Raw genomic sequence first — 27,005 nt, 5'->3', positions numbered from 1 at the left:
CCTGCTGTGGTCCATTATTTGGTTTTTACATGGCTCACACTGATTCAATCGTCTATAATCAGAGTCCAGGAGACCTCAAAGGGAAAGAAATAGGATCAGTAAGCATGTCATGAAATTCAGACTTAAATGTGATTTTACAAAGTACAATATAGACAACATCAAAGCAATTATTTTTTCATTTTCTTCTATTCATGTGCAGGGGTGAGGCTCATTCACAGAGACAGTATATCATTTCACTAATATATTATTTATTCTAACTATATTTAGAATACCAAATATATTTAGATTACCAAAAAAAAAAAAAAAAAAAAAAGAAAGAAAAAATCCTTTTCTCATTACTCTAGGGACAGTTTCTGGCCTGGGACAGAAAGAGGATCTGCCTTGGGGAGTCCAGCTAGAATCAGCAGGTGTTAGCAGAAGAGGAAGAGGTTGGTTTCTTTAAAATGAAATCACTGTGGTCCAAGTTATGTTCAAGATCACAGTGTAAGAAAACTCAGATAATGAGCTGCAGATATGATAAATAGTTTTCCCCTACCATCGCTTCTTCAATTAGTGTTTATTAGTAGCCAAGTTAGGGTGGTGGGGCAGTGGGGGTGGGGGGAGGAGGCAAAAATCGAATAGCAGAAAATGATGTCTTTTGACTGACTCTCTTTTTTTCCTTTCAGAATTGCTCTGGGGGATGAGTTGGGAAATAGATCATCAACGGGCTATTGGCTAGAAGGAGGAGGGAGAGTTTGCCTAAATTAGCTGAGTGATTTATAGGAATTCAAACCACATTCTATCATCAGATTTCAAAGGTTATGTTAAAGAAAAGAAATAAGAGGACTGGAAAATGCAGGCTGTAGCCTCTAATGCGCATCTGATAACTCAGCTGTTTTGTGATGGAACATTTAGAGACAGAGACATGTGGCCACGACCATCTGGCCTCACCGCAGGTGAAACCAAGGCTTTCTAACTTCCAACTGTGAGTCAAAAGCAATGGGAAATCAAGGTAAAATTTCCTTGTTTTTGGGTGAGCTCTAGTTGGGGGGGTTTCTTCTGCCCCTGCTGAGGTGTTTTGGAGGGCTACACGTAGTCATACTTGGAAGGATGAGATTGTCCCTCATCCTCTGTGCGGGCACCCCCATCATACATCTTCTTGTTTTTGGTGTTGGACTCAAAACCAGTGCTGGCTTTGAAGCCTCCAGGCCTGTAGGCGACATTGTGGCCCGAGGCATGATAAGAGACAGCTTTGTAGCTGAAAGAAAAAGAAACATTCTATGACCATAGATATATTTGGTAGGAGGAAACACTACCCACTTTCCCTGGGATGTCTGACTTTTAGCACTGAAAACAGTGTCCCAGGAAACCCTTAATCCTGGGCAAACTGAGATAGCTGCTTCCCTGGGCTTTGGGACACTGGCTTTTCAGCCTCTGCAGTGGAGCAGAATTTCTTGCTTTGTGTTAGAGCTGGGGGTTAGTGACTAGTGAGTTCCCTCTGTTCATCAATTAAGATGAAGCTGAACCACAAACAATGTCCAGGGGAATGTGGTTATGCCAAAGGATTGTAGAATTTGTGAGCGAGGAGGTATTTACATGCAACCCATCTCCCTTAATCTGCTCAGTATGTGAACAAGGTAACAGGAGGCTCAGAGAGGGCAAATGACTGGCTAGAGGTCATTGGGCTGGTGAGCAGGGGAACCAGACTGGGATGCAGGGCTCCCAACCCCAGGCCCAGTTACAGAGGGACAACAGGCATTCTCAGCAGCAGTGCTACTAGCGTGTTGGAACGGATACTTCTTTGTCGCAGGGGCCTGTCCCGTGCAGAATGTTTAGCAGCATTCCTGGCCTCCACCCACCAGGTTCCAGGATCACCCAACTCTTCCACCCCAGAGTCTTCAGAATCTTTCCAAATATCTCTTGGGGACCAGAGTGGGGGTAGCTGGGGGTGGGGGGTGGGGTGGGTAAAATTGCTCCCAGCTGAGAACCACTGAGTTACAGAATACTGGAGTCGGCAGAAACGTAGAGGGCTGTTTTTTTTTGTTTTGCTTTTTTCCCCTTCAATAGCATCACTTCTAAATCTGTCCAGGCTGAAACATTCCTTTTCCATTCTTTAGGTTTCCCCATAAAAGAGAAGGTTCATGATCCTTTTGTTGCTAGAGTTCTTCTATATACCTACACTGATCGTTCTGGCTGTAAATGATACATTAAGATGGACTCGGATCAAACATCTGATTGCATTGAGATGGGGAGACTCACGTGGTTTCCTCGGGCGCCAGGCCCCGGCAAGCGATGCACATCAGCACACCCCCAATGAGCGTGAGGCCTCCAGCAACCCAGCCCACGAAGAGAGCTGCACCAAAGGTATACCTGGGTGGGGAGATGGTGGCTGTGAATGTGGTTGACTCAACTCCCCAGGCTCTACCCAGTGATCCTGGCCATGCCTGTCCTCTCTGTCCCCGCTTTTGGATTCCACCCCTATCCCAGCCTGCTCCTGAACACAGTCCTTTGAGTCACAGTCGACTGAATCAGGCACCCTGGAGAACACAATTGGGACTGAAGCTACTCAGCAAAACAGCTGTGGGATTCTTAGGCCCCTAGTATCACTTAGGCATAGAATTAATTGTAAGCCTCTAATTTCAAAGAAATAGCTCAGGAAATCCCCCTCTCTCCCTATTGGCAAAGGGAAGTGTCTTGAAGGTTTGGTAAAAGAAGTTTGAGAGATATGAGATCAGCCTCAAGTTATTTCAGAAGGAATTTTGGTTTCTTAAGTTCTTACTGTGGACCAAGAAGCTTTTATCTTCTCTGACTCAAGTAACCCTGGTAACCATCCAGGCCGGTAGGAGCATGATCTTGAGAAAGAAGTAATGTGAAGAGACCATTCATTCTTTCATTCATTTCTTTACTCATTTGTTCAGCAAGTATTTATTGAGCTCTTACTATGTGTCTGGCACTGGGACAGAGAGGTGAACAAAACAGGCACAGACTCCACCCTCTTGGTGCTTCTGTTCCAGCCGACACTGAATTCTAACCTGTGGTGGTCTGACTCCAAGGCTGGTGCCCTTCCCCTTGGAGGGTTGCCTCCAATGGGACTCAATTGCATCAAAACAGGATTGTCTGAGAACAGAATCTCTGAAGTTGCCTGCCCAAGGGTCACGGGAAGGTTCTAAGGAGATGGTGTAAGAGAGTGATGGTGGGTATTAGCGCTGGGTACCAGCTGGGTGAGTAACTCCTCTGGGCAGAGACAGTGACACTAGGTACCCAGATACTGTGGTCAAGGAGGGCAGCTCTTCTAAGTAGGGTGACCAACCATCCTGATTTGCCTGTGACAGAGACGTTTCCCAGGATCTGGGACTATCAGTGCTAAAACTGGGAAAGTCTCAGGAAAACCAGGGTGAGTTGATCAGCATGCTCCTACGATACGCTTGTAGTCAAGAGACCGTGGGAGGACCATAAGGGAGGATGAGGGCAGCTTATAGGGATCACATCTTTCCTATTCTCAGAACAAAGCAGGAACATGGATGGTGAGTGGAATTCCAGGGAGCCAGAGAGTAATGGATTTATCACTTGCTCACACTCATCTGTCTCCCGTGATGGTATTGCTGGAGAAATACCAAGTGTATCCACTCCAGAGATGATGGGTCACTTAGGTATAATACTTACATTGCTCTCCCAGAACAAGATCTTTCTACTTCGGGAATTTGCTGAATCCCTTTGATGTGGCTAAATGAATACAGGTATTGGAATTGCTCCTGCATCTTTGAAAAGTTCTACTCTGCTTCTGACACCAAATGATAGTGAAGTTTCATCTCCCTCCGCTAGATGGTGACCTCCGTGAGAACGAGGACCTCGTCGTTATCCCTAGAACTCAGAACAGTTCCTGGCCCACAGCAGGTGTTCCATACATTTGTGGAATGAATGAATGAATGAATGAATGAGAGAAAGAGCAGCCGTACAAAGAAGAAACATTACTCTTCTCACCTATACAGCACCTCACTCATTTCTATTCCAGCTCTTCCCTCTTCCTAGCTGGGTTCCTGTCATGGACTGGAGATGTGGGGTGATGCTCATTTACATGCTTGGGTTAACAGTGCCTGTTTCATTGCTACCACAATGGGGCCTGTGTTAAGAGTGTTAGATAAATACTGTGAACTGTCGCTGTATTTCAATGCAAATGTCAGATCAGCCTCAAGTCATATCACCAAGGATATTTCACCGAAATGAAGTTTATGAATTTACAGATCATTGTTGATTTATGACATGGCATGGTTGCCTCTGATAAATTTTTGCTGTTTCAGGTGCTGATAATCACATCAGGCCTATGTGTTTAATCCGATTTTTACAGCAATGTTCACCATGGAATACTGAGACTTAGATTAGGTTACCTGGTCTGAACAGTCTGCACCATCCCTCCCATGCTGGTGTACATGCCAGCTGTGGACATCCAGAAGTTAGTAACCAGCATGTTGGCAAACACAGACACTCCAGCGATTGCACAGAGACCTGTAGGCAAAGGACAAGAAAACTCCTGAGGCAACTTTAAACTGATTGCATTGTTTGTGAAGCAACGAATGCTTAAATGAATTCAGATGAGCAGGCTGCAGAATATTCCATTCCTATAACAGAATAGTCAATCTAAGGATCGATTATTGAATTCCCACTATGACTTAGACCCCGTGCTAGGTGCCTACACTCTCTTCTCTCTCTAGTTGTGGAAGGATTTGTATGTGCACAGAAAGAGATTTTCCATCTTGGGACCAGAGGTCAATAGTACAAATATTTTAGGGCTGGTCCTTTGGCGATGTCAAGGGCTCTTTCTTAAAATCACTTTCTAAAGTCTCACCAAAATAATGTCTTTAGGGATTGAGTCACATGACTACCTTAGAGTTGAGAATCTCTTATAATGAGGCGAGGGTGGCAGCTAAGAGGGACCTTAGCACTCACTATAATTCTGTAGAGTGTAATTGAGCCTTAATCTCAGATCTGGAATCCCAGTCTGTAGAGCTCTGATCCACATTCCAACCATGCTCAGTACGAGAAGCTGTGTTTCCTCTGCCAGAAGGATTTTGCTTTGACATTCCCAAACGCACATTGGAGAGAGGGAACCCTGGGCTCCTTGTTTACCTGAGATGATGAACATGATGCCGGAGGTGAGGGTCATTTTGGCTTTGGCGGAGTCATCCATGTTGCTAATGCGGATGCACTTGAGGGCGAAGATGGCCACCAGGAGGCCGATGACACTCAGGACGATGCCCACAATCATCAGGGCTCGCACTGCCTGCAGCATGGCTGCGGGACGAGGGGCAAGACGCAAGCACACAAGTAAGACCACCTCATCGTGACTGATCAGGCTCCGGTTGAATACAGCAAAACAACCACAGTCAACCAGCACCACACTTCTGAGAGGCAGCAAGTCCATAAACTGTGAACCTTACCATCGTCAGGGGATACGAAATTGTGAAAAATGCCAGACCATTACTTACACTCCCCTGATTGATGAAAGACATCCACGCAGATGTCTACAGAATGAGAAAATTATGAACTGCGGGAGCTGGGAGGGCCAAGGGAATTTCGCTATTTCATATCCTCATTTTAAAGCTTCATCACGTGGGGTCCAAGAAGGTGAAGTGGCTTGACTAAGGTGACATTAAAAATTAGTGAGAGAGCTTATAGTAAAACCGTGTTGCTTTCACTTCTAACCCAAACATCTCTCTTCTCTAGTCTTTCCATAGGGGCTCAGTGCTTCACAGGATTGTGTCCACTTTCAGAAAACTCAGTATTTATTTACAGCCTATAATTAAGTAAGGTCACTAGGTAGTATGCCAAGGGCACTATATTGTTGCCTCTTCCCAAAAGGACTACTGAGGTCATGGTGAGCGGTAGGTTTGGGTCTCTATAAAAAGGCTATGATATCAATCTCAGACCTTTTCAGGACAAACGCAGTTTATCAGCAGTTCCCTTTCCAGGAATGAATGGAAACTATGTCCTGCTCGGACTCGCCTGCAGTGACCTCCCCTCCACATGTTTCCAAAGCCATTTCTAGTGCGTCCTTAAAGTGTAGTGACTCATCCCAACAGTTTTTTCACTGAACCCCCATGACTAGGCATGGGGATGATAGTAATTAACAGGTTGGATGTGGTCTCTGCCTTCATGGAGCTTATGCTAAAGTGGGGAGAGACAGTCATTAACCATGTCCACTACAAGCATTATGGATTTTATAAGAGGAAGATGAGTGAGTTCTTGTGTCTTCCAGAGGGAAAGGCCACTAGTGTGGGTAGTTCTGGTAGGACAGAACTGAAGAATCATGTGAAGCAAAGCAGAGAGCTCTGTCCTATCCTAGTTGTCACAGCCAACTGCTAGTTTTAATTGAAAGCTATTAGGGACTTTTCAGACGTTAAAAAATTGAATCCATACAAAAAAACCCCTGCAATGTAGGTAATATTATTATCTCTACTTTATAATTGAAGAACTTGAGACTCAGAGGTTAAATAACCTGCCCAAAGACACATATCAAAGGAAAAGCAGAGCTGGGGGTCAAACCTGGAACTGTTTCAAAATGGTTATTTCCCCATCACAGTGCACTGCTCTGAGATACTTTATCCTGGAGAAACAGGCAGAGTTCTGGCTGCCAGCAAGGTCCAGGGATCTGTAAGCTCCTAAAAGAATGCATCCTTCAAACTTGGAGACTCGGCTATAAAATGTCATCCTCTGAAATGGATGCTAAGAATGTATAAAGGAATATTCTCCAAAAGTCATCTCAGGGAATTACCTGTCCCAGGAGATTATTTATAAATGTGACTCTCAAGACAAGGGAGCCCTGGCAGGAATTCTCTCCAATCTCTTCAGGAAGATTTCCATCTCAAATATGGCCAACAACAGGGGAGCTGCCTGCTTATTCACTCTAAGGTGTGTATCATAAAGCAACTTGTCATGATGGAAGAACTGGCAATCAATGAAAGATACTGAAAACAGGAGAGGTGGATCATGCAGGATTTGTTAAAGAGGCTTCTGTCGTGTCTGAGGAATGGAGGCCCTGGCAACTTTCTCACCAGGTAGCAAGATGATGGGAACCAGCTTCTCTGGTTCTATGCCATTGACCTCCATTCACTTGATCCTGATTCTCTTCTCCCTAAAGAAACTTTGGATTTTAACTTTGCTCCCCTGCTGGGAAGAGATTTCTATACACATCCATCATCAGTCTTGATCCTATTAACAACTATAGTCTCGGGATAAATGTGTTGGCTTATGGTGTGGATCAATCCTCCAGGACCTGACCATTCATTCCCAGGAGACCTGATGAACACTGGCATCTTGGGCTTGCAGCTTTCTGATGCTAGAGCCATGGTGACCCCAGTAAGGTGAAAAGAACGCATGAGGGTGTAAGAGTGGCCTTTGGATCCACTCCTTAATATAAGAGGGCTCTGGCATGTCACCTCTGTTTTCCAAAGCCTTGCCCAATGGCTTTGTTGGCTCCACACAAACACCCCATCCATTCCCTCATTAACAAATGCAAGCATGTGTCATCTGCTTGTGTATTTATTTACACCTTTGTGTGTTCACCCAGCACATATGGGTATACCCGCACAGCCAAATGTTAACAGATTCATACGCTCAGCCATGAATTCTATCATTCACTAATCAAGTATTTTTAAGCTCAAATTCTCTACAAAACCCTTTGCCAGATGCTGTAGGAGGAATAAAGTTTCATGAGAAACAACCTCTGTCTTCAAGCAGTTTACAACCTGGGAAGATTATATTTTCACTGGAAATCCCGAACCTCAAGTTTCTTTTCCCCTTGGGAGTACCCTGGCTAAGAAATCATCATAGAACCACTTTTTGACAGTTGCTCATGGTGTGGTTCTAGTTCTCTTTCACACACACAATTAAACTCTGAGGCTGTGGTTCAGGACAGCTATGAAGAGGACATATGTGGGGCAGCCCAGAGTTCGGGAAATATCCTCAGGGCTCTTCTGTTTTTGTATGTTGCTACCAGAAAACTGGACATATGAGAGGAAGAAGAGACTTTGACTTTCCTTCTGTCTTGTCCCCATGGACCCTTTATGAACTTCAAATCTACTCAGGAAGCTGTTAGAGGTTTTAAAAACTGCTCTTGTTCTGATATTTTAAGCCTTAAGTCATTCAGAGAACAAAATCTTTTATCCCTTTTGCGAGGCACCTGACAAGGCATCTGGTTAAAACAACAAAAACCCAATCAACTAACTAACCAAGCAACCAACCAACTGACCAACCAATCAACCAAGCAAGCAAGCAAGCAAGCAAGCAAGCAAGCAAGCAAGCAAGCAAGCAAGCAAGCAAACAATAGTAACCAAATAGGATAAAGAATGTGTCTTCCTCAGTCTATGAAAATTATACTTATCCTGGACTGTTGGAAAGGATGGGGTCATTGAATCTCTTTCAGTTGAGTGGTTCTACTGTTTGTTCCTGAAAACATCTCACATATGTGCTGTGGCTGTGGCTGAGGTATGTGGTCTTCCCTAACATTGTTGGACTAGAAGAGAAGGCGATGCTGGCTGGTGGGAGGTAAAAGCACTGGGCTTGCCTGATGTGGAGAGCAGCTGCTGCTGTGTGTGCCACAGGAGCCCGTGGGTACTGCAGCCCTAGACAGCCTGTCTTGGTCAGCATTTGCCCCAGAGTCTCAGGTGCCCTCTTGCCTCTGCTGGGTCAGGTTTGCATGACAAGACCTCATTTCTTTCCTGCTGTCTTGATCTCTGGATTTCTGACGAGCACTGGTACCTGCTTTGAAGAAGGGGTCCACCCTGACCCTGAGCTCTTTTTTATATTTTAGAAGCTCCTGCTAGGGTTAGAGTTAGCTTACCACTTTCTCTTAGCCTGTGGTTGGACAAAGACACAACACTGTCTTATATCTTGTGGGGCCACTGCCAGAGCCACAACTCTGGACCTGGGTGGATGAACCAAGCTCTTTCCTGCTTTTCAGACCCCTTGGGGGGGTTCTTCTGAGGGTGGGCTGTGATGGAGGCAGCTGCCAGGAAGTGAGGGGAAATGTTCTTCACTATTCATTGCTAGAACTCTTCTGTGTTTAGTAATGACCATGGAGATGTATGGTGGTGACCTGAACTTCCTTTCTATCTGGAAGATTCTACCACCTTATTCACAGATAGGTAACCAGAGGAACTGCTGCCAAAGGAGATAGGTTTGTCTTTTAGCCACTCTGTCTCTTATTTGATATTCTGAGCAAGAGGCACGGGCTTATCAGCTAACAGGTGAGTCAATGGGCTCTATAGACTGATTCCCTGGCCAAAGGTGTGACTACAGCATTCTTTCCAATGAACAAAATGCATTATCAGACCTTAAGGGTGGGCAGGCTTCAGGGCTGACAGAAGCAAACAGAAAAATGGGAACTCATTGTTCCCTCCCTGTTGCAATACATCTTGTTCCCCCAAAGTAGCTGTGAACTGACAGGAAAAGCAGGGTGTGGTTTGGGTGTGGTTCCCAATCCTGACTGTACCTTAGCATCTCTTGGGGAAACTTCTAAAGAAATATTAATGTTTTGCCCTGATCCCTAGGGATTTTCATTTAATTGTTCAATGACATAAAATTGCAGGGAATAATCTGGCAAAACAGCCCTCAAGAGGGCTTAGGACGAGGTGCTCAGAATGGAGAGCTGAGAGGAAAGAGTTCCCAGTGGCTGATGTGACTGAACTGGCTGGAGGGTGGTGGTGGGGCTGATGAGACAGCAAGTTACCAGATGCCAAAGACTGGACCTGGGGCCTTTGTTGGGGTGGGGGAGGGGAGAGGACCCATATCTTCAGGCACAGCTTGGTCTCAGATTGGAGGCAGGAAGGGCTGGTGGAGGAGTCCAAAGGAGGGGGTCCCAGAGGAGGGAATTCTGAGGCCAGACCTCAGAGGAAAGGCTCTTCGGAACAAGGCGGGGGTGGGCCTCGATTCTCCAGAGCTCCCAGGGACCTGATATGGAGGTCCTGTGTATCTCATGAAATCCTGCAGACTTCATGATACCAGGTAAGTGTCATTAGGCATGTCTTTTTTTCCTTTTTTAAAAAATAGTTGGGGTATAGTTGCTTTACAATATTGTGTCAGTTTCTGCTGTACAATGAAGTGAATCAACTATATGTATACATATATCCCCTCCCTCTTGGACCTTCCTTCCACCACCCACCCCCATCCCTCCCATCCAGGTCACCACAGAGCACCGAGCTGAGCTCCCTGTGCTATACAGCAGGTTCCCACTAGCTATCTATTTTACACACGGTGGTGTATATTTGTCAATAGTCTTTTAACCTCACAGAAGTCAAGTCTCCTCACCCCTGGCGTGGGATAGAGATATTTCTTGCAAAGAAATGTTGTAAGGATCAGATGCTTCTTGGCCTCAGCACAGAACGAAGCCAGGCTCAGCAAGATTCGTTTCTTCCCCTTCCCTAAAAAGTAATCTTTCCACAGAGAACAGACTAGTCGTTACCGGGGGATGGGGTGGGGGGGAGAATGGGCTGCAGTGTAGGGCTGGGGGAGTAGGAGATAAAAACTATTGGGTGGGGCTTCTCTGGTAGCGCAGTGGTTAAGAATCCGCCTGCCAATGCAGGGGACACGGGTTCGATCCCTGGTCCAGGAAGATCCCACGTGCCACGGAGCAACGAAGCCCGTGCGCCACACCTACTGAGCCTACGCTCTAGAGCCTGCGAGCCACAACTGCTGAGGCCCGCGCGCCTGGAGCCCGTGCTCTGCAATGAGACAAGCCACAGCACTGAGAAGCTTGCACACCACAGCGAAGACCCAACACAGCCAATAAGTAAATAAATAAATAAAATTTATAAGAAAAAACAAAACCAAAACCCAAAACTATGGGGTATAATATAGGCTACAGGGATGTACTGTACAACACAGGGGCTATAACCAGCATTTGGTAATAACAGCAAATGGAAAGTAACCATTAAAAATTGTATAAAAATTAACAAAAAACAATTAGGAAAAAGGTTGTCTCTCTCCAACCCCACATGGCTTTGGTTTGTACTAACTGTGTACAAACCTGAATCCTCTCACATAATGATAAAATGTGGTTGAGGATTTGAAAAAGCCATGTGTGAGAGAGTGTGACACGCAGGAGTGGAAGAAGACTTGAGAAGAGGAGGAAGAGAAAGGCCTGGACCAAGGTAGGGAGGAGGATCAGGAAAAATGGGCTCAGGATCTGGAGGGCAATGAGCGGGCTGATGGGGGAGGCCGTGTAGGCAGCTCCTGTCCTGTTGCCCTTCCTTTACAACTCTAAGGTGGGCTCCAACTACATAACTCTGACCATGTGTGTTGCCACCAAGAAATGATGCCCCACCACTCACTGGTCTATACTAAGCCATGATGCTTTGTGGGTGGCTGTCCTTGCTATCAAAGCAACAACCTTCACAACCACAAGCTGCGGAGGCATCCTGATTCCTGGGTCTACATACCTTTGATCATTGAGAAATCGGAGCAACAGCCTTTTATACGTAAGGGATAGGTTCTCTCAAGCTCTGTAGATGTGTTCTCAGTTCTCTGAGGGATCTCCTTCAGATGTAGATAGTGTGTACACATTTAGATGCTTGTCCACATATTTAAACAGGTATATTTGTGCTAAAACATGTTTGTTTTTTGAAGAAAAGGAAAGCAGCTTGATCAAAAACCAAGAGGTTCCCCCAGATTTCATTTCAACTTTACACACTCTACATTTTAGGGCCAGTTTCTTCCACCTGACTGACATTGGGGAAAGATGAGCTGGTTTCACAGAATTATGAACATTAGACTTTATGGGAAACATTCAGCAAATAGTAAGGAGACATAAACAAGGCAGCTGCTTTAGAAAGGATGTATATATATTTTTCCCTTATGGATTTTAGATTTTGTGGAATTGTTCTCTGCATTAAATGTGGTTTCCTTAAAATCCCCCCATTGCCATGACTAGTGGGAAGCTGCTGTAGAGCACAGGGAGATCAATTTGATACTTTGCGATGACCTAGAGGGGTGGGATAGGGAGGGTGTGAGGGAGGTTCAAAAGGGAGGGGATGTATGTATACATATAGCTGATTCACTTTGTTGTACAGCAGAAACACACAACATTGTAAAGCAATTATACTCTAATAAAGATGTGAAAAAAAAAGTTTGTAAAAACAAAACAAAACCAAAAACAACCTCATTACCGTGTGTGTAAATGGGAAACTCCCTAGCTCTCTAGTGGCTGTTGTTTTTTCATATTTGAAGTGGTAAGGGGGAAATGAAGCCAGTTGTGTGAAAAAAATCAAGACCCTCAGTGTCTGCAAAGGGGCTGAGAACCAGTGAAATGTTCAGAACACAGGTGGAACTGGGGATGGAAAGGAGAAAAAAGGACCCTAAATAATCTTTTCTTTGGATATTTATATTCATAAAAGGTGTTTGATTTTGGAGAAGAAAAAAACCTGGAAGAGCAAATGTCCTAAGTGAGAGCTTTGGGTGGTGTAGACATGACAGTAATGATTCAATGACACCAAGAGCCAGACCTTGTAAACGGGTCTCAGAGCAGCACTTTCACACAAACCCCTTCCTGTGAGGCACTGCACACCTGGGGGAAGCGAGGTCAAGAGATGTAGGTGGCCAAGCTGTGCGCTTGATCCCCCTCACCACAGGGCCCTGCCACTGCACCAAATTCTGCCCAAATATTTGCAGACATGTTAGAAAAAACATTACTTGACTATGATACCATTGTGGAGGCCAGAGACCTGAGTTTGCCAGGCCTTTGCCTCTTCTCCACCCTGCTCACTGACTGCCCTTTGCTTTTTCGTCCCACCATCTCCAGGCAGGGGAAGTGGGAATGACACACAAGTCATCTACTCTTTAAACTTAGAATTCTTAATTGTGCATTGTTAATGATATTGCTATAAATGGGTCAAGGTGCCGCTGAGGTACCCTCTCCTCTTATTGCGCTCAAGCCCAGACCAATCTCTTCAACCATAAGGAAGCCCCTTCTAGCTGGAATGAGCATGGGTAGGAGAAAAGACATGACTTGGAAGTCTTTCAGCTGTGTGTTCATACCCTGCTTCTGCCATCCCCTATGCATGGGAGCTTGGGCATGTTACCTTGCCTCCCTCTTTGAGCCTCAGTTTCCACTTTTGCAAAAAATAAAGCTAATATGTATTTCCTTGTCGTGAAGATTAAACTGGAGAGTTTATGAGCAGTCCAATAAACCACAGCTGTTTTTATTTCTGGGCACTGTCTTTGGAGAGTTAGATGCTACATTGGCTGTTTAGAATCCAGTGGAGAGAATCTTGGGCTATAAATTACACAGCACTGGTAACATACAGGTAAACAGTCTTGCTACCACCACCATTTACCTCATTCATCTCTCTGTAGGTTACATAGCACAGCTAGAATGGAATTAAGTTATTCTATCTACGGCTGTCAGTTCCCACTAAATGTGATACATTTTTATCAGATGAATGAAAAGTTAAGTGAGATGTTTGCAAGAAAAGAGCCTCTACTTAGGAAGAGTTGAATAATTGGCAGTGATGACGATGATGCTTAGAGCATTATAATGGTATCTGCCTCATGCCTTTACAGCACTTGAAGGCTTAGTTCTCTGCAAGAGGGTGATGCTCCCTTCTGAGTTCTAGGTCAAAATTAAACTCTCTGCAACCTTCCATTTCTACCTCCAGGCATTTCTCCTGGCTCCTCTCCTTCAGGTGTCTCTTACCAAGGCCCTTTGTCATGCTCAAGAACATGCGTCAGCTAGCTAGCAACTCAACAATCCACAGTCTTGCATCTCTTCCCTTCTGACCTTTGCCCTCACACTACAGCATCATCCCTCCTCTGAAGCCTCCTTCCCTCTGGCCAGGTTCTACCTCCCTCGCTTCTCTAAGGGTCTCAGTCAGGGATCCGTCTGTCCTGCAACACAAGTGGCTTCTAAAACTGAAGTCAATACCCCAGTTCTTCTACTCTGCCACCCACCTTCTATTTCTTCCTGCAAATGGAGATGAATTAGTTGAATTGCTTTTCACAATTCAATTTCAGTGGCTTCACAGGCTCTTAACAGTTTCGTGCAAATTTATTCCCATCTACCTGTCCACTGGTATGTGTTTCAGAGAGGCAAAACCCAGCACTGTTTTCCTTTCCTCACCGAACTCACATCTGGGCCACTCCTTTGGAGCCACTGATTAGCATGACCTTTTATTTCTTTTTGCTTTAAAAAAGGATTAATGCAAGTAGGGCTCCCATAATATCTAGAATGCAAAGTTCCTGTGATGCTTATTTGAAATAAGTATTTGCATTAGAAACAGGGATTTTACTTATTTCACCTTCAGGGGTGAAAAGATGTCACATTTATAATTATATTTCTTTTATAATTATAATTATATTTATATATAATTACTATAATATAATTATAATTCTAGAATTATATTCTGGCATGCATTGTTTTTTAGGATCACATACTAGAACTCCTCAACACAAATGCAGAGAAAGGATATTTATAATTTTATGGCAATATATACTTTCTGGCACCTACAGAGATTCCAACTTTTCAAAGAAAAATTGAATTGAATTGAAAATGAGGGACTTCCCTGGTGGCACAGTGGTTAAGAATCCACCTGCCAATGCAAGGGACACAGGTTTGATTCCTGGTCCAGGAAGATCCCACATGCCACAGAGCAACTAGGCCTGTGCACCACAACTACAGAGCCTGCGAGTCACAACTATTGAGCCCACAACTACTGAAGCCCTCGCGCGACACCCCCACTGGCCATAGCTAGAGAAAAGTCCATGTGAAGCAACAAAGACCCAAAGCAGCCAGTAAATAAATACATATTTTAAAGAAAAGAAAATGAAATATTAGCTCCCAATAAACTTTTTCAGCAAGAAAATATTCACCATCCTACCTACTCCCATGTATGAGGGACAGGAGCAAGTCACATGCACATATATGCACACCATTACCTTTTCCCTTGAGAAACTGTCCCGTCTAGTATCACCTGCCTGTCGTCAGGACAGACCCATTCTTTTCATGACCTGTTCCTTACCAGCAATTCCTTTGACCTGAGTATCAAATCTCTGATGTTCTCCCCTATGACTATAGCCCTCCTTGACACAGGGCCCACTTCTCCTCTTATTCACACCTCCGATCCGGAGCTCGCTCTGTGAGGGTCAGGCCCTGCTCCGATCTCCGAGGTCTCTCCTGGCTGCGGTGAGAGGAGCAGCCCCTGCACGGCCTCACCTGTGCCCACGCCTACCTGGCAGGCCTAGGATGGTGAAGTAGGGCCGGCACTCGGTGAAACCCGAGCTCTGCTGCACGCAGCCGCGCCAGAGCCCTTCGTACTGGAACACGGCGGCGACCGGCTTGTCGTACAGGTCCTGGACGCTCCACATGTCCATCTCCGTGGCGGCGATGCAGCCGACCAGGCCCAGCAAGGACAGCAGGAAGCCCGCCACTTGGCATCTGGTGGTGGACATGGCCTGGGTCCCCGCTCTCCCGCCCGGCTGCCAACTTCGTCCTGCCGTGCTCCCGGGGAGCTGCTCTGATCAGATGGTTTCCCTCAACCCTCGATGTTTGCTCACAGTGTTTTCCTTAGATAGCTCAGTTTCACTCATGGTTCAAGGGCATTATTTTTTCATTTGTTAGGGAAGCAGCCCAAGAGGCACTTGTCCCGCTGAGCCGCGCAGGCCCAGCGGGTGTGAGGGCGTGGCGGTCTCAGTGGACGCCCGCCCCGTCCCGGTTCGGGCTCTGCCCCGAGCCCGCCACCATCTGGGGAAGAAGCACAGTGGAGACCTCTCCACAAGTCCTTCCTTGAGCCTCTGCTGATCACGGGAAACCACTTCGATTGCCCTCACTTAAAAAAAATGGCCCCAGGAATCTCTGTCCTGCACCAGACGCTCACATTTTCTCCTCGCAACTCGTAGACCTCGTTTCGCTGACGGCTTTCCATTTTGATCTTACAGAAATGGGTAGGGCAGGTATTATTATTCCTAACCCATATTTTTTTGTGGGGAAGTGGTGAGACAAGCGAGGTACAAATAGGTGAAGAAACTTGCCCAAGTGCCTTGAATCACAGCTGCTTTAATGATGACAAAGTGAAGCTCCCGTTTCAGCTTCCAATCTGGGGCTCTTTCTCTGTTTCCATATGGAGTGGAGGGGGCAGGCAGAGCTGTCTCCACCTTTGAGAACAGGAAACCAAATCCTAGAGATAAGCCCTTGGTCCGTGGTATTGGAACTGGGATGGGAAGAGGCAGGGCATCGTGTTGACCGCCATACCACCCTTTCGCTCCTGCTGCAAGAACCCCGTAAAGACCATGTGGCAGGCAGACCGGGAAGTTCCACAAAAGCCAGGAGGAGGGAACAGGGTCGGCTGGGCCAGAGACCCTGATCTGATTACTGAGAGGCCTAGCATCTGTCCCTAACACTCTGTGTGCTGGGTGATTTGGAGCAAATGGCTCAACCTCTGTGGGTCACAGTTTTTTCATCTGTAACACATGGACAGATTAAACTACAGCACTTCAGAGCCCTTTCAGGTCTCACACACTGTCATCCACATTTTGCAAAAAAGTTTTCACTACAGTTGGTCAAAATATCAGGAATTATATAATCACACAAAAGAGAGACTTGGCCAGAGATCGGCCATTGCATTTTGTCTACATAATTTGATTTTAGGATTATCTTAGACAATTGATGGACCTGCTACTTCCTGTGGGTGGTGTGTGTCTGGCCTCTGCAGTCAGACACATTTTAATGAGACTTTCCCCAAATCTGGATGTCACAGCCCTGATACGTACCCACACACACCCATATCCCAATCTCTAGCCTGTACAGGTTCTCCCGGAAACAGGCCTGTGCATCTGGACATTTCAATGTTATCTTGGGTGCACCCAGCCACCACTCCCACGACTTTATTCCCAGCAAACACAGAAAGCAAATATGCAAGGTCTCCCCTCTGATTTGAATGGAGGCAACTCTCCCCTCAACTGCACACCTTACTTTAGTATCTGTGATCAGTGTTCGTAGAGAAAGAATGAGTCAGAAAACCCAAAAGAAGAGAACAAGCGAGAGTTATATGCCTTAGGTGAAGTCGTGGCTCTGTATTCCCTGAACTGAGCTGCAAGGCCAAGTCTAGAAGGTGGGCAGGGGGCAGCTAGAAAAAGTGGCTCTGGTCTCTGCTGGTGGACAGGGATTGACAGATTTGATTGGAAAATGTGGGAGTAATTCAGGAACGATTCTGCCACTGTTTCTGTGGACAGAGCTCATTTTACTCTTATTTCAACCAAGAGGCAGGCTTTTTATTCACAAAGAGATCTGTAAGAGTTTGGTTTCCAGTTGTTCATTTTATGACATTTGTCTATCTCCTCCCCCAACATTGACTACAATACCACTGAAACAGTAGATTGAAAATGGAAACATTAAAAAGAAAAATTTATTATGGTTATCTATTCTGATTCATGGCAATTTCCCCTCCCACTCCCCTATGCAAATGTTTTTATGCAAAATTTCAAGACAGAAAAGAAAAAGGTTATTCAGGTAATAATGAATCAAGCTTTCTTTCTTGTTTGGAATGGTGACAGTGACTTTATGTTTTTGGAGGAAGGAAAACTTAATTTTAAAGGATAAACTAAAGCTCCCTCTACCTAGGCAGAATACTAAATGAGGAGAGAGGAATTCTTTTAAAAATATGAAATAAGTATTAACATGTTTTAAAACGTGTGGAAGATGGGATTTTTCACTTCCTGGTGAGTTTTCTGTGCTCCAAAATGAGTGGACCACTGCTTTAGCTGTCACTGCCAAAGAGTGAATGGGAGTCCACAGGGGAATATCGGGCTTCCCTGTTCAGGGCAATAGGCTTTATTAAAATATATTAAATATATCTCTAATGATAACGACAGTTCATAGTTTGATGATAGTAGTAGATAATGATAATTCATGCTATGATTTTGTTTAGCAATAATGGGGTTATTACAACTTAGTTTAATAACCTTTAAAATGGAGCCAAATTTTTTGCTGACTTCTTAGGGGGAATCATGCCTATACTCAGCTTTAAAGATGGTTCTGGTGGTGCCATTTCAGGTTATAAATTTCCAGGAGATTATATCATTTTCCTGATATTGGAGAAAACATTTTCCCTAACTTCTCTTTACCTCATTTTAGGAATATTAATATAGCACATCCATGGTAATTAGGCAAAATGGAGGTCAAATAGCAATATAAAATATTATAGCTAGGACTATGGTAGGAGTAAAATTAATATTATTAGCAAGACAAATGATTGATACATCTATTGATTTTTTTTCTTTTAAAATATTAGCACACTTTATATTCTTAATTTCTGACTCCACATTTTGGTGCTCAAAATAGAAAATTTTGAAGTAGGGAAAATTTTGACAAATCTTACATTTTTAAATCCTAGACAAAATACTTTCCCTGGCATACTTTCTCTGTAATCTATTCTTTGTATATATTTTTACATGATTAAGAGATTATACAATTTAATGTTTTGCACTTTTCACTTGATTGCATACATGTGCAATTAAAGTACATTGTAAACAGTGTTTAATACATTTAATTTAGTATGAGTATATTAGTATCCCATTATATACAAGTGATACAATTTGCTAAAACAGCATCTTTTCTTATATAGTGAGATTATACCCCTCCCTTAGTTTATTTTTTTTTTTTTGGATGAAAAACAATGTTATGATGAACATTTTTCATATAACTCTTTGCCCCGCATTTCTGATTACTCTTTTAGGACAGATTCCTAAGAGAGGAATTAAGATGTCAAAGGGTGTGAGGTTTTAAAAAAATCTTTCTTATGTAGAAGCAGATTTTTTTTTCTATGAATTTTATTCCTAGCGGCAGTGTTTGAAACATCTTGCCTCATTTCACCCTTGCCTACATTGTGAATTTGGTGAGATACATGCTCACTTGTTTTAATTTGCATTACTTTGATTACTAATAAGTTTGAAACTATGTTTTTAAACAAATATTTATGGAGCATTTGTTTTTCCCTTTTCTTGAGCTGTCAGTTTGTACTTCCTGATTTATGTACTGGAATTTTAGAATTTTATCTATCAATTTATATGAATTATTTATTTGTTAAGGATCTTAATATATTGCTATGATTACTAAAAAGATTCTTTCACATTATTTGCTTTTTAGTTTTTTTCATGGTTCTAGAAAAAAATACAACATATTCCATTTATATGTTCACAGTACTTAATAATAGGTGCTTAATAAAAATCTGTTGAATGATGTAGTAAAATGAGTGTTCTTTTCTATGCTTAGGGATTTACTTCCCATTTAGAGATGATATTACAATTATTTTTGAATTTTAGAAAATTTAAAAATATTTTATGTATCTTTACATTTAATTAATCTGGAATCTATTTTAGTTTATAGTCTACGATTCTTTTTTTCCCTCTGAAAAGCTAATCAATAATTTTTACAACACTGTTGAATAACCTTCCCTTTCCCCATGCTTTGTAAAACCTCCTTTATCTATATTGAATTTATATATGTTTTTCTAATTTTAGACTTTTTTCCACTGACCTGTCTGTCCATCTTTGGGCCAAAGCACCCTTTTAATTATCACAGCTTTAGAATGTGGTTGAATATCTGGCCAGGTTAGCTCTCTACTTTTGTATTATTCTTAGAAAACATTTAAAAGTTAATTTCATCTACTTCTTCTTATAGATCCTCACTTTGTGAGGTTCCCAAAGGAAAAGTCTCACTAGCATTTTGATTAGAATTCCTGTAATACTATCCATACAGGCTTAGGCTCTGGAGAAAATACACCTGGGTTTGAATTCTCATCTGCCGCTCACTACTACAGTTTCGTTGGGCAAATTCTATAGCCTTTTTGTGCTTCAGTTTTCTTATCTATAACATGGAGGTAATACCACTGCTTACCTCATAGGGTTGTTGTGAAAATTAAAGTAATTTATGTAAATTTATACAACCATGCAAATTATATTTAAAATGTAAATTAACATATGCTAATTTCTTGAGCCAATGCCTAGCACAGAGTAAGGTCTCAATACATTTTATTATGATTATTATGTAATTAGTTAATTCTATTATTTATTATTATACATTAATTAGGAACAAATTCACATCTTTATAATATTCCTATCTAAGAAACTGTGGTGTATATTTCCATTTAATTGATGTTTAGATTTTTCTGAGTATACCTCTTTTTTCATTTTTATTCTTGCCTAATATTTAACGATATTATTCCTAAGTGCTTAACACATATTGTAGTGTGTTGCCTCACAAAGAGGTCTAAGTTATTTTAATTCTCTTCATACACTACACTCTCTCATGCCATTGTGTCTTTTCCAGTGATGTTCCTCTCTTTCTGGAAAACTCTTTACCTCTTTTTCTTCCTGGGTAACTCCTGCTTGTCGTTAGTAAATCAAATCAGCTGTCATTTCCTTTAGGAAGTCCCTCCCCTCTTGTCTGTACTCTGTACCATACAAGGCATTGACTATGCTTTATTGCTGTGATTCTTAGCTGGGGCTGCTTTTGCCCCCAGGGGATATATGACAACGTCTGCAGACATCTTTGTGGTCCCAACTGAGGAGGGAGAGGATGCTGCTGCTCCCTTCTAGTGGATGGAGGCCAGGGATGCTGTTAAATATCCTATAATGCACAGAAAGTTACCCTACAAAAAAGAATTACACAGCCTAAAATGTCAGTGGGGCCAAGGTTGAGAAACCTTGCATTGCAATGGTTTGTTGACCCTCTGTCTCTCTCTCTAGATTTGTGAGCCTTTTGATATCTATATTCCCTGTGGGCAGACATAGCTTGGGACATAGTAGGTGCTCAATAAATGTTTGTTGAATGAATAAATGTTTCTTTCTAGTGCCATGATTTCTGTGTTACTGGGTTTTTTTAATTTTTTAAATTTAAATTAGTTAATTAATTTCGTGTTACTGTTTATTTCCCTATTACTTCTGCATGTGTGGGAGGACCAAAGGCTTTGCTTTTCTTTCCTTGTCCCTGCCAAGAGGGGACCTTGTCCAAAGCTGGGTCAGCCTAGGGCAGGGTGGCTGCCAGTTATGCTTCTAATGAAATGACTTTACCTAGGAAGGTTGACTGCCAGTCCTGTGCCTGGGGTTTCTTTGGAGGGTTTGGTTGTGCCTGACTTCTTCCCTCTGAGCCTGAGTATCTGTGTTTGCATTCTTGAAAGTATGTAGCTCCTCTATGGAAATTTAAAAATTCTATGCTTTCATTTCAATGGCAATGGGAAGGAAGTTAAAACAACTATGGTCCGGATTCTCAGGCTGGCCACTTATGGTTTAGGTTTATGCTGGGGTTATGATCATGTTTATACCAGGAGTCAGTGAAGTGATAGCTTCAGCTGCTACATGAACAAAGGGTTCATTCCAGCTCAAATAGAAACCGAGTCAGGGGAGCTCCTCCCCACCTTGTGGCACTGGCACCATGAGCTCAGACACCTGTGCCCTGGTGGTCAATACTGCAGTAGCATCACCAGCAAGCATTGCTCTGTCCTGTCTTTGCGTAACCCGATTGCAACAATTAGTGGTGGTAAATACGCAGTAGAGAGTTTTTCCTCTCCAATTCCAGAAATAATTGGATCAATAGCTTTAGAGCCATATTTCAGTAGCACCACAGCCCAACCTCACCTCAAATGAACAAGACCACTCACTACAAAATGCATCATCACAGATGCCTCTTCACCACAGATGTGAAAGGATGATTCCCTGATGGGGTGGTGGCTAAGTGTAAGATGTGAGTACCTCGAATTTATTAATATCATTTTGTAAAAACAAACCCACATGAATAGAGAGTCTACATTAATAATACTGAAGTCAATACATTGAGAGGTGAAATACAAAATCGGACTTGAGGCTGTATCTTTGTCATGTTAAACTCCAAATGAAACCCAACAATATCCCTAACACCAAATGAATTTTGACGTTTGGGTTTATTAGTTTCTTAGCAGTATTTGCATCACATATGCAAATGTAGTTTTGGTCCTTGTATAAGATTTATATGCATTAGGAACTTAAATCTATTGTTATACATGTGTATATATATATATTTAGTTATTATTCTTTTTTTAAATTGGGGTATAGTTGTTTTACAATGTTGTGTTAGTTTCTACTGTTCAGTGAAGTGGAGTTCCCTGTGCTATACAGCAGGTTCTCATTAGTTATCTATTTAATATGTTTAGTGTATATATGTTAATCCCGATCTCCCAATTCATACACTGCTTCCTTCCCCTCTTGGTGTCCATACATTTGTTCTCTACATCTGTGTCTCTGTTTCTGCCTCGCAGAACACTTCATCTGTACCATTTTTCTAGATTCCACAAATAGGCATTAAGAAACAATATTTGCTTTTCCTCTTTCTGACTTACCTCCCTCTTGTATATGCATATATTAAAGTGACATTAAAATGAGTATAATTGAAATCAACATTGAGAAACTGCAAGAATTCCTATTTTCTTTTAAAAGGAATTCCTAAAAAATTCTCTTAAAAAATTCTTTTCTGAACTACCTAGTCACAGGGTCTTCACATATGAACACACACAGAAGTTCTAAGAGAAGACCCTAGAGCAGTTTCAGTCTGGCTCAGGTTTAGCTCTGTGAGTGTGGGCAAGTCACTTTGCCCCTCTGAGTCTCCAATCTCTTGACCTGCAAAATAAGTACCGGGGGTGCTGACAGCGGTTGCTAGTCCAGAACACCCCCAAGACTGCAGCCCCAATCCTAGGCAAGAGGTGAGGCTAGGAAGGTGCCTTTGCACTGGCGATATCTGCTTTGTGTCTGAGAGCCTTGGGGCTCCCTGTTAGGGCTGTGAGCTGGGGCTTAGGTAAAGGCAGGACAGGGTCTAGCCCTGGCTCCATCTGCATGTGACCTTGGGCAAGTTATCCCAACTCAGCTTCCTTGTTTCTAAAAGGGTGATAATGTTAGTGCCAAGTTCACAGGGTGGCTTGTAGCGATTACACAAAATAATGCAAGGCTCAAGTGCTGGTGCCAGGTCTGCCATTGTCATTTGTCCTTTGTGAAGACATGTGACCCCTCAGATGTCACGTGGGTGCTCTGTGCACGTGAGGTCATCCTCAGGCTGACTCTCTCCTTCATGGCCTCTAGCTTTGTGTGGACCCAGGTCCATAAACCCAGACCTCTGAGAGATTCTGGGCATTTTGCATTTGAGGGGAGGGAGAATCCCAAGGGCAGATGATTAGACCTGGGCCTCAGGAAGGGTCAGCGGGACATAGGGATGTGGGAGTGGTTTGCCTTCCTCCAGTCCCTGATGGAGGGAGACCCCACTGAATCAGCAGCTGGTCCCCCATGAATGTAGCTCACATTCTCATTTCCACCCAGGCTCTTCCTCTCTTAGCTTGGCATTCAATGCTCTCCATCATCGTCTCCATATAAACCCTCTCCTCCAGCCAAGGTCATTCTTTCATTTTTCTCCCAAGTAAGACTCAGGTGGAAGCACCCTCGTGCCTTTGCCCATGCTGTTTTTCCTCCTGTGATGCTGCCCCTCTGACTCTTAACTACTTTTCAAGGGTCACTTGCGGGATTTCCTTCTCAGTGGGTCTCTTCCTGAGCAGATCATCCTCCTCTCACCTCCTGTAGTACTGGCCCTCTGTCCTCCCTCCTTGTCACCTTGTCATACCCAGCACAGGGTGTACCTTCACATTTCGGGAGGTGCCAGGCCCACAGAATCCTGAGGTTGTAGTGAGCGCCCCCCCCGTAAATGTGGAATATATGAAAGACTGAATCACTGTGTCACTGACTCTTCACCTCTTACCTTCTGTGCAGGTCTAAGTCTTGACCCTGCAGCCAAATGGGAAATTCCTGGAGAAGCCCTAGTTTGTATTTCTGATCCTCCTTATAGTGCCTACCTTATATCAATGCCTCTCTCCAGACTTTGATGAATATTTACGGGAGGAAAAAAGAACTAAGAAATAAAACGACAAGTGTATTCATTGTCTTGCTCTGACACCTGAGTGAAAGATACTTTTAACATTCTCTCCTCTCTAGGCTTGAAGTTTTCTTCAAGTTAACATGACCCATCTGCGAAGCAAACAAATCCTTGTGTGGCTAATATGCCTGTCTGAGCGTCGTAGCCCGCGCCCCTTTGCCCCGCACGGCAGAGCGCATTTTCGACAAGGGTCCTCTGTGCAGAGAGTGCCCTGAAGCTGGTTTCATGTGACCAATACCTTCGGCAGGTCAGGAGATGCAGAGAAGGGCCCCATCTGGCACCCCTGCCCCCCAGAGAAATGCAGCACCCAGTTCTTTTTCTCTGTCCCTATTCTCTGCTCCCTTTCTGTTGCTATTCCATGTCTAGGTGCCCCCTGGAAGCTGGGGGGTGGGGGCGGCAAAGGGGGCCTGGAGATGGAACTCTGTTCAGAAGAATTGCAGTCCCCTACTCAGGGAGGGAGGATCTCGGGGCTAAAGGAAGGAAGTGGCTATGATCTGGGCCTCCTGTGTCCTGTTCCAGTGGGTGATTGAGACTCAATGCTATTACTTGTATAGGAGTTATTTTAAAAATGTGCCTGTTGGGGAGAATTGGGTACCATCCAGTTAGGGATACAGGAGCCCTACCAGCTCCAGGAAGCTCCTCTCCCTAAGTTTCCTGCACTCCTGTTCCTACCTTGGTGGTGGGGGCTGTCGCTCCTCCCTCCCCAGTGGTCCCTCTGTGGTGCCCCAGACAGAGGCCACTGTCTTCTGTCTACCTCTGTCTCCCCCCACATCCTTCCAGGTACCAGCCCTTACCTGGCAGCCCCAGCAGGGTGAAGTAGCCCCGGCACTCAGTGAACCCAGAGCTCTCTCGGACGCAGGAGCGCCACAGCCCTTGGTAGTTGAATACAGCAGTCACCGGGTTGTTGTACAGATCCTGGGTGCTCCACTGGTCCATGCAGGTGGCAGCAATGATGCCCGCAATCCCAAGCAGTGAAACCACAAACCCCAAGCCCTGGCAGGCGGTCACAGACATGGTGGGGTGCAGAGTTGACACAGACCGCCACTCGACAGGAGGACAGTCCAGTTCTGAGAGCGCTGAGTGTAGGGATGGAGTTTTCTCAGGGAGGCTGGCACACACGTCATGAACGGGCCATGTAAGGAGGAGGGGACTCAACAGTGCCACCTGGGCTCGCCCTGCTCCTTTATCTACCTGAGTGAGATAATTTCCACAACATGGTACCAAGAGCCATTTGTTTTCCACCATATGTACACTCTACTCACTGTTTACCTTTTGAGGGAGTTTCTTTCCCGATTAGCCAGGCTCCCCTTTGAGGAGGGTAAAGCAGGAGCAGAAGGCACTGCCTGCAAGACCCTGCAGGCTGGCCAGGCAGGGCTCCCAGTGGTTAAGCCACAAAATACTTGGAGATGTCAAAGGAATGTGTTTATCGATATATCTGTATCAATACACATATCTGTATCTATATCAATAGACACACACACATAACTGAATCACTTTGCTGTACAGCAGTAATTACCACAACACTGTTAATCAACTACTTCAGTTAAAAAAAAACCCTTGAGATGAAAGGGCTTCATCTGTGTGGCTCTCGCAAGGTACTGCTGCTGCTTTAGTTAAAAACTTAGGTAAGGCAGGTTATGAGGCAGGATGAAATACAGCCAGTTCTCCTCAATGACCATTGCTATGTTCTATAAAGTTTCCAGGAACACTGAATTAGGGAATACTGAATCATTGCTTCTGAGGGGATACAGGGTTAGGTTCCTGTGAGCCTCTGGTCACATTTTCATCAACCAGTCAACATGCAAACTTGTTTTATATGGGTTTCTGCTTAAAGACACCTTATTTAATATACATTGTTGATTCATTAACATTGAACTCGTGGCCATCAGCACTAGAACTCATGCCCAAACGAAGCTCGTCTAACACATCTTTTTCTCTGTAAGATACATCCCAGGCTTCTGGCGTTAGGAGCACGAGCCAGCACTTCAGCACTATGCTGGGGCCATTTTAAACAGAAAAATCACCAACAAAAAGCACAAAGATATGAAAAACATGGCACTAAAAATACTGCGAGAAAGGCATTTGTTTACAGGATGAGCTGAAATTAAAAGGCAAAATATCACTTGTTCCGCCTCACCTGGGAACACGCACCTCCCACCACCCACAGTTTTTGCCACCTGAATACGCACGTGTCCAGTGATGACTGAGGGAGCACCTTGAGCACTGATTAGAATACATTTTAACTAGTAGGCAAATTGGCAAATATGAATCTGCAAATAATCGACTGTAGTTATTCATTGGAACTGCATAGTGAATGTGGTCAAGCTGTTTGCAGCTTCTGTGACACTGACTCCACTTTCAGCCCAGAGACCATGGGAGAGGGAAGATGGCCGAGGGAAGGAGCAGGACGGTCCTGGGCTCTGCAGTCAACAGCCTGGCTTCATCCTTAGGGCACCAGCTGTGTGAAACAACAGCTGAATCACTTAACCTCTCTCAGCCTCAATGTCTTCATCTGTAAAATGGGATAGTAATAGTGATCATCTCCCTGGATTGTTTTGTGACTTAAATGTGATAATGCACGTGAAATGCTAAGGATTGCATGTGGTGCTCTGAATTCAGAAATAACAGCAAATATTACTCGGGCAGACTGATGGTCATAGAATTGAAAGCTTTAGTGATTGACTACTCACTTTCACATTGTGTTTCTTCACATTGATCAGAAACTAAAGCCCAGTCTCTCACACAAAGTGTCTCTAGTTATAGAGAAGTTTTAAAATTTTTTGGTCCAAATATGATTTCTACCCACTTTGTAGTTGGATTCACGTGTCAACTCTTTTACCAACTCACAGGACTATATTATACATTGTTGGGTAACACCTCCGTGCCTCAGTTTCCCCATTATTAAAGTAAAGGGTTTGTAATGTATAGAAATATTGAATCATTATGTTGTGTACTAGGAAAAAAATCAAGTAAAAAGTTTGGAATATCTCAGAAATTTCATAATTAAAAAAAGAGGAACCCTTTTCGTTGTCTGTGATATTGTCAGGAAGACTAATATGTCATGTAGGTAAAATGTGTGTGTGTGCGTGTCTGTGTGTGT

General features: G+C 43.8%; 1 protein-coding gene across 2 annotated transcripts; it reads right to left on the bottom strand.

The window, feature by feature from the left end:
• Positions 1-230: 230 nt before the first annotated feature.
• CLDN18 (claudin 18) lies at positions 231-24,919 on the bottom strand. 2 transcript variants are annotated; one of them, XM_057739787.1, is made up of 5 exons: positions 15,195-15,565; positions 5,104-5,268; positions 4,365-4,482; positions 2,239-2,349; positions 231-1,237 (listed from the first exon to the last, which is right to left on the bottom strand). In XM_057739787.1, the coding sequence occupies exons 1-5, from the start codon at positions 15,412-15,414 to the stop codon at positions 1,066-1,068; spliced, it is 786 nt and encodes a 261-aa protein (XP_057595770.1). In that variant the 5' UTR covers positions 15,415-15,565; the 3' UTR covers positions 231-1,065. The 2 variants fall into 2 exon arrangements, with proteins under 2 accessions (XP_057595770.1, XP_057595772.1); XM_057739789.1 differs by lacking the exon at positions 15,195-15,565 and adding an exon at positions 24,700-24,919 and having other exon boundaries at positions 799-1,237.
• Between the last annotated feature and the right edge of the window lie 2,086 nt (positions 24,920-27,005).

This window comes from Hippopotamus amphibius, chromosome 6 (genome assembly GCF_030028045.1).
Source record: "Hippopotamus amphibius kiboko isolate mHipAmp2 chromosome 6, mHipAmp2.hap2, whole genome shotgun sequence".
Classification (NCBI taxonomy): Eukaryota; Metazoa; Chordata; class Mammalia; order Artiodactyla; family Hippopotamidae; genus Hippopotamus; species Hippopotamus amphibius.
This window is presented reverse-complemented; position numbering and strand designations above follow the sequence as displayed.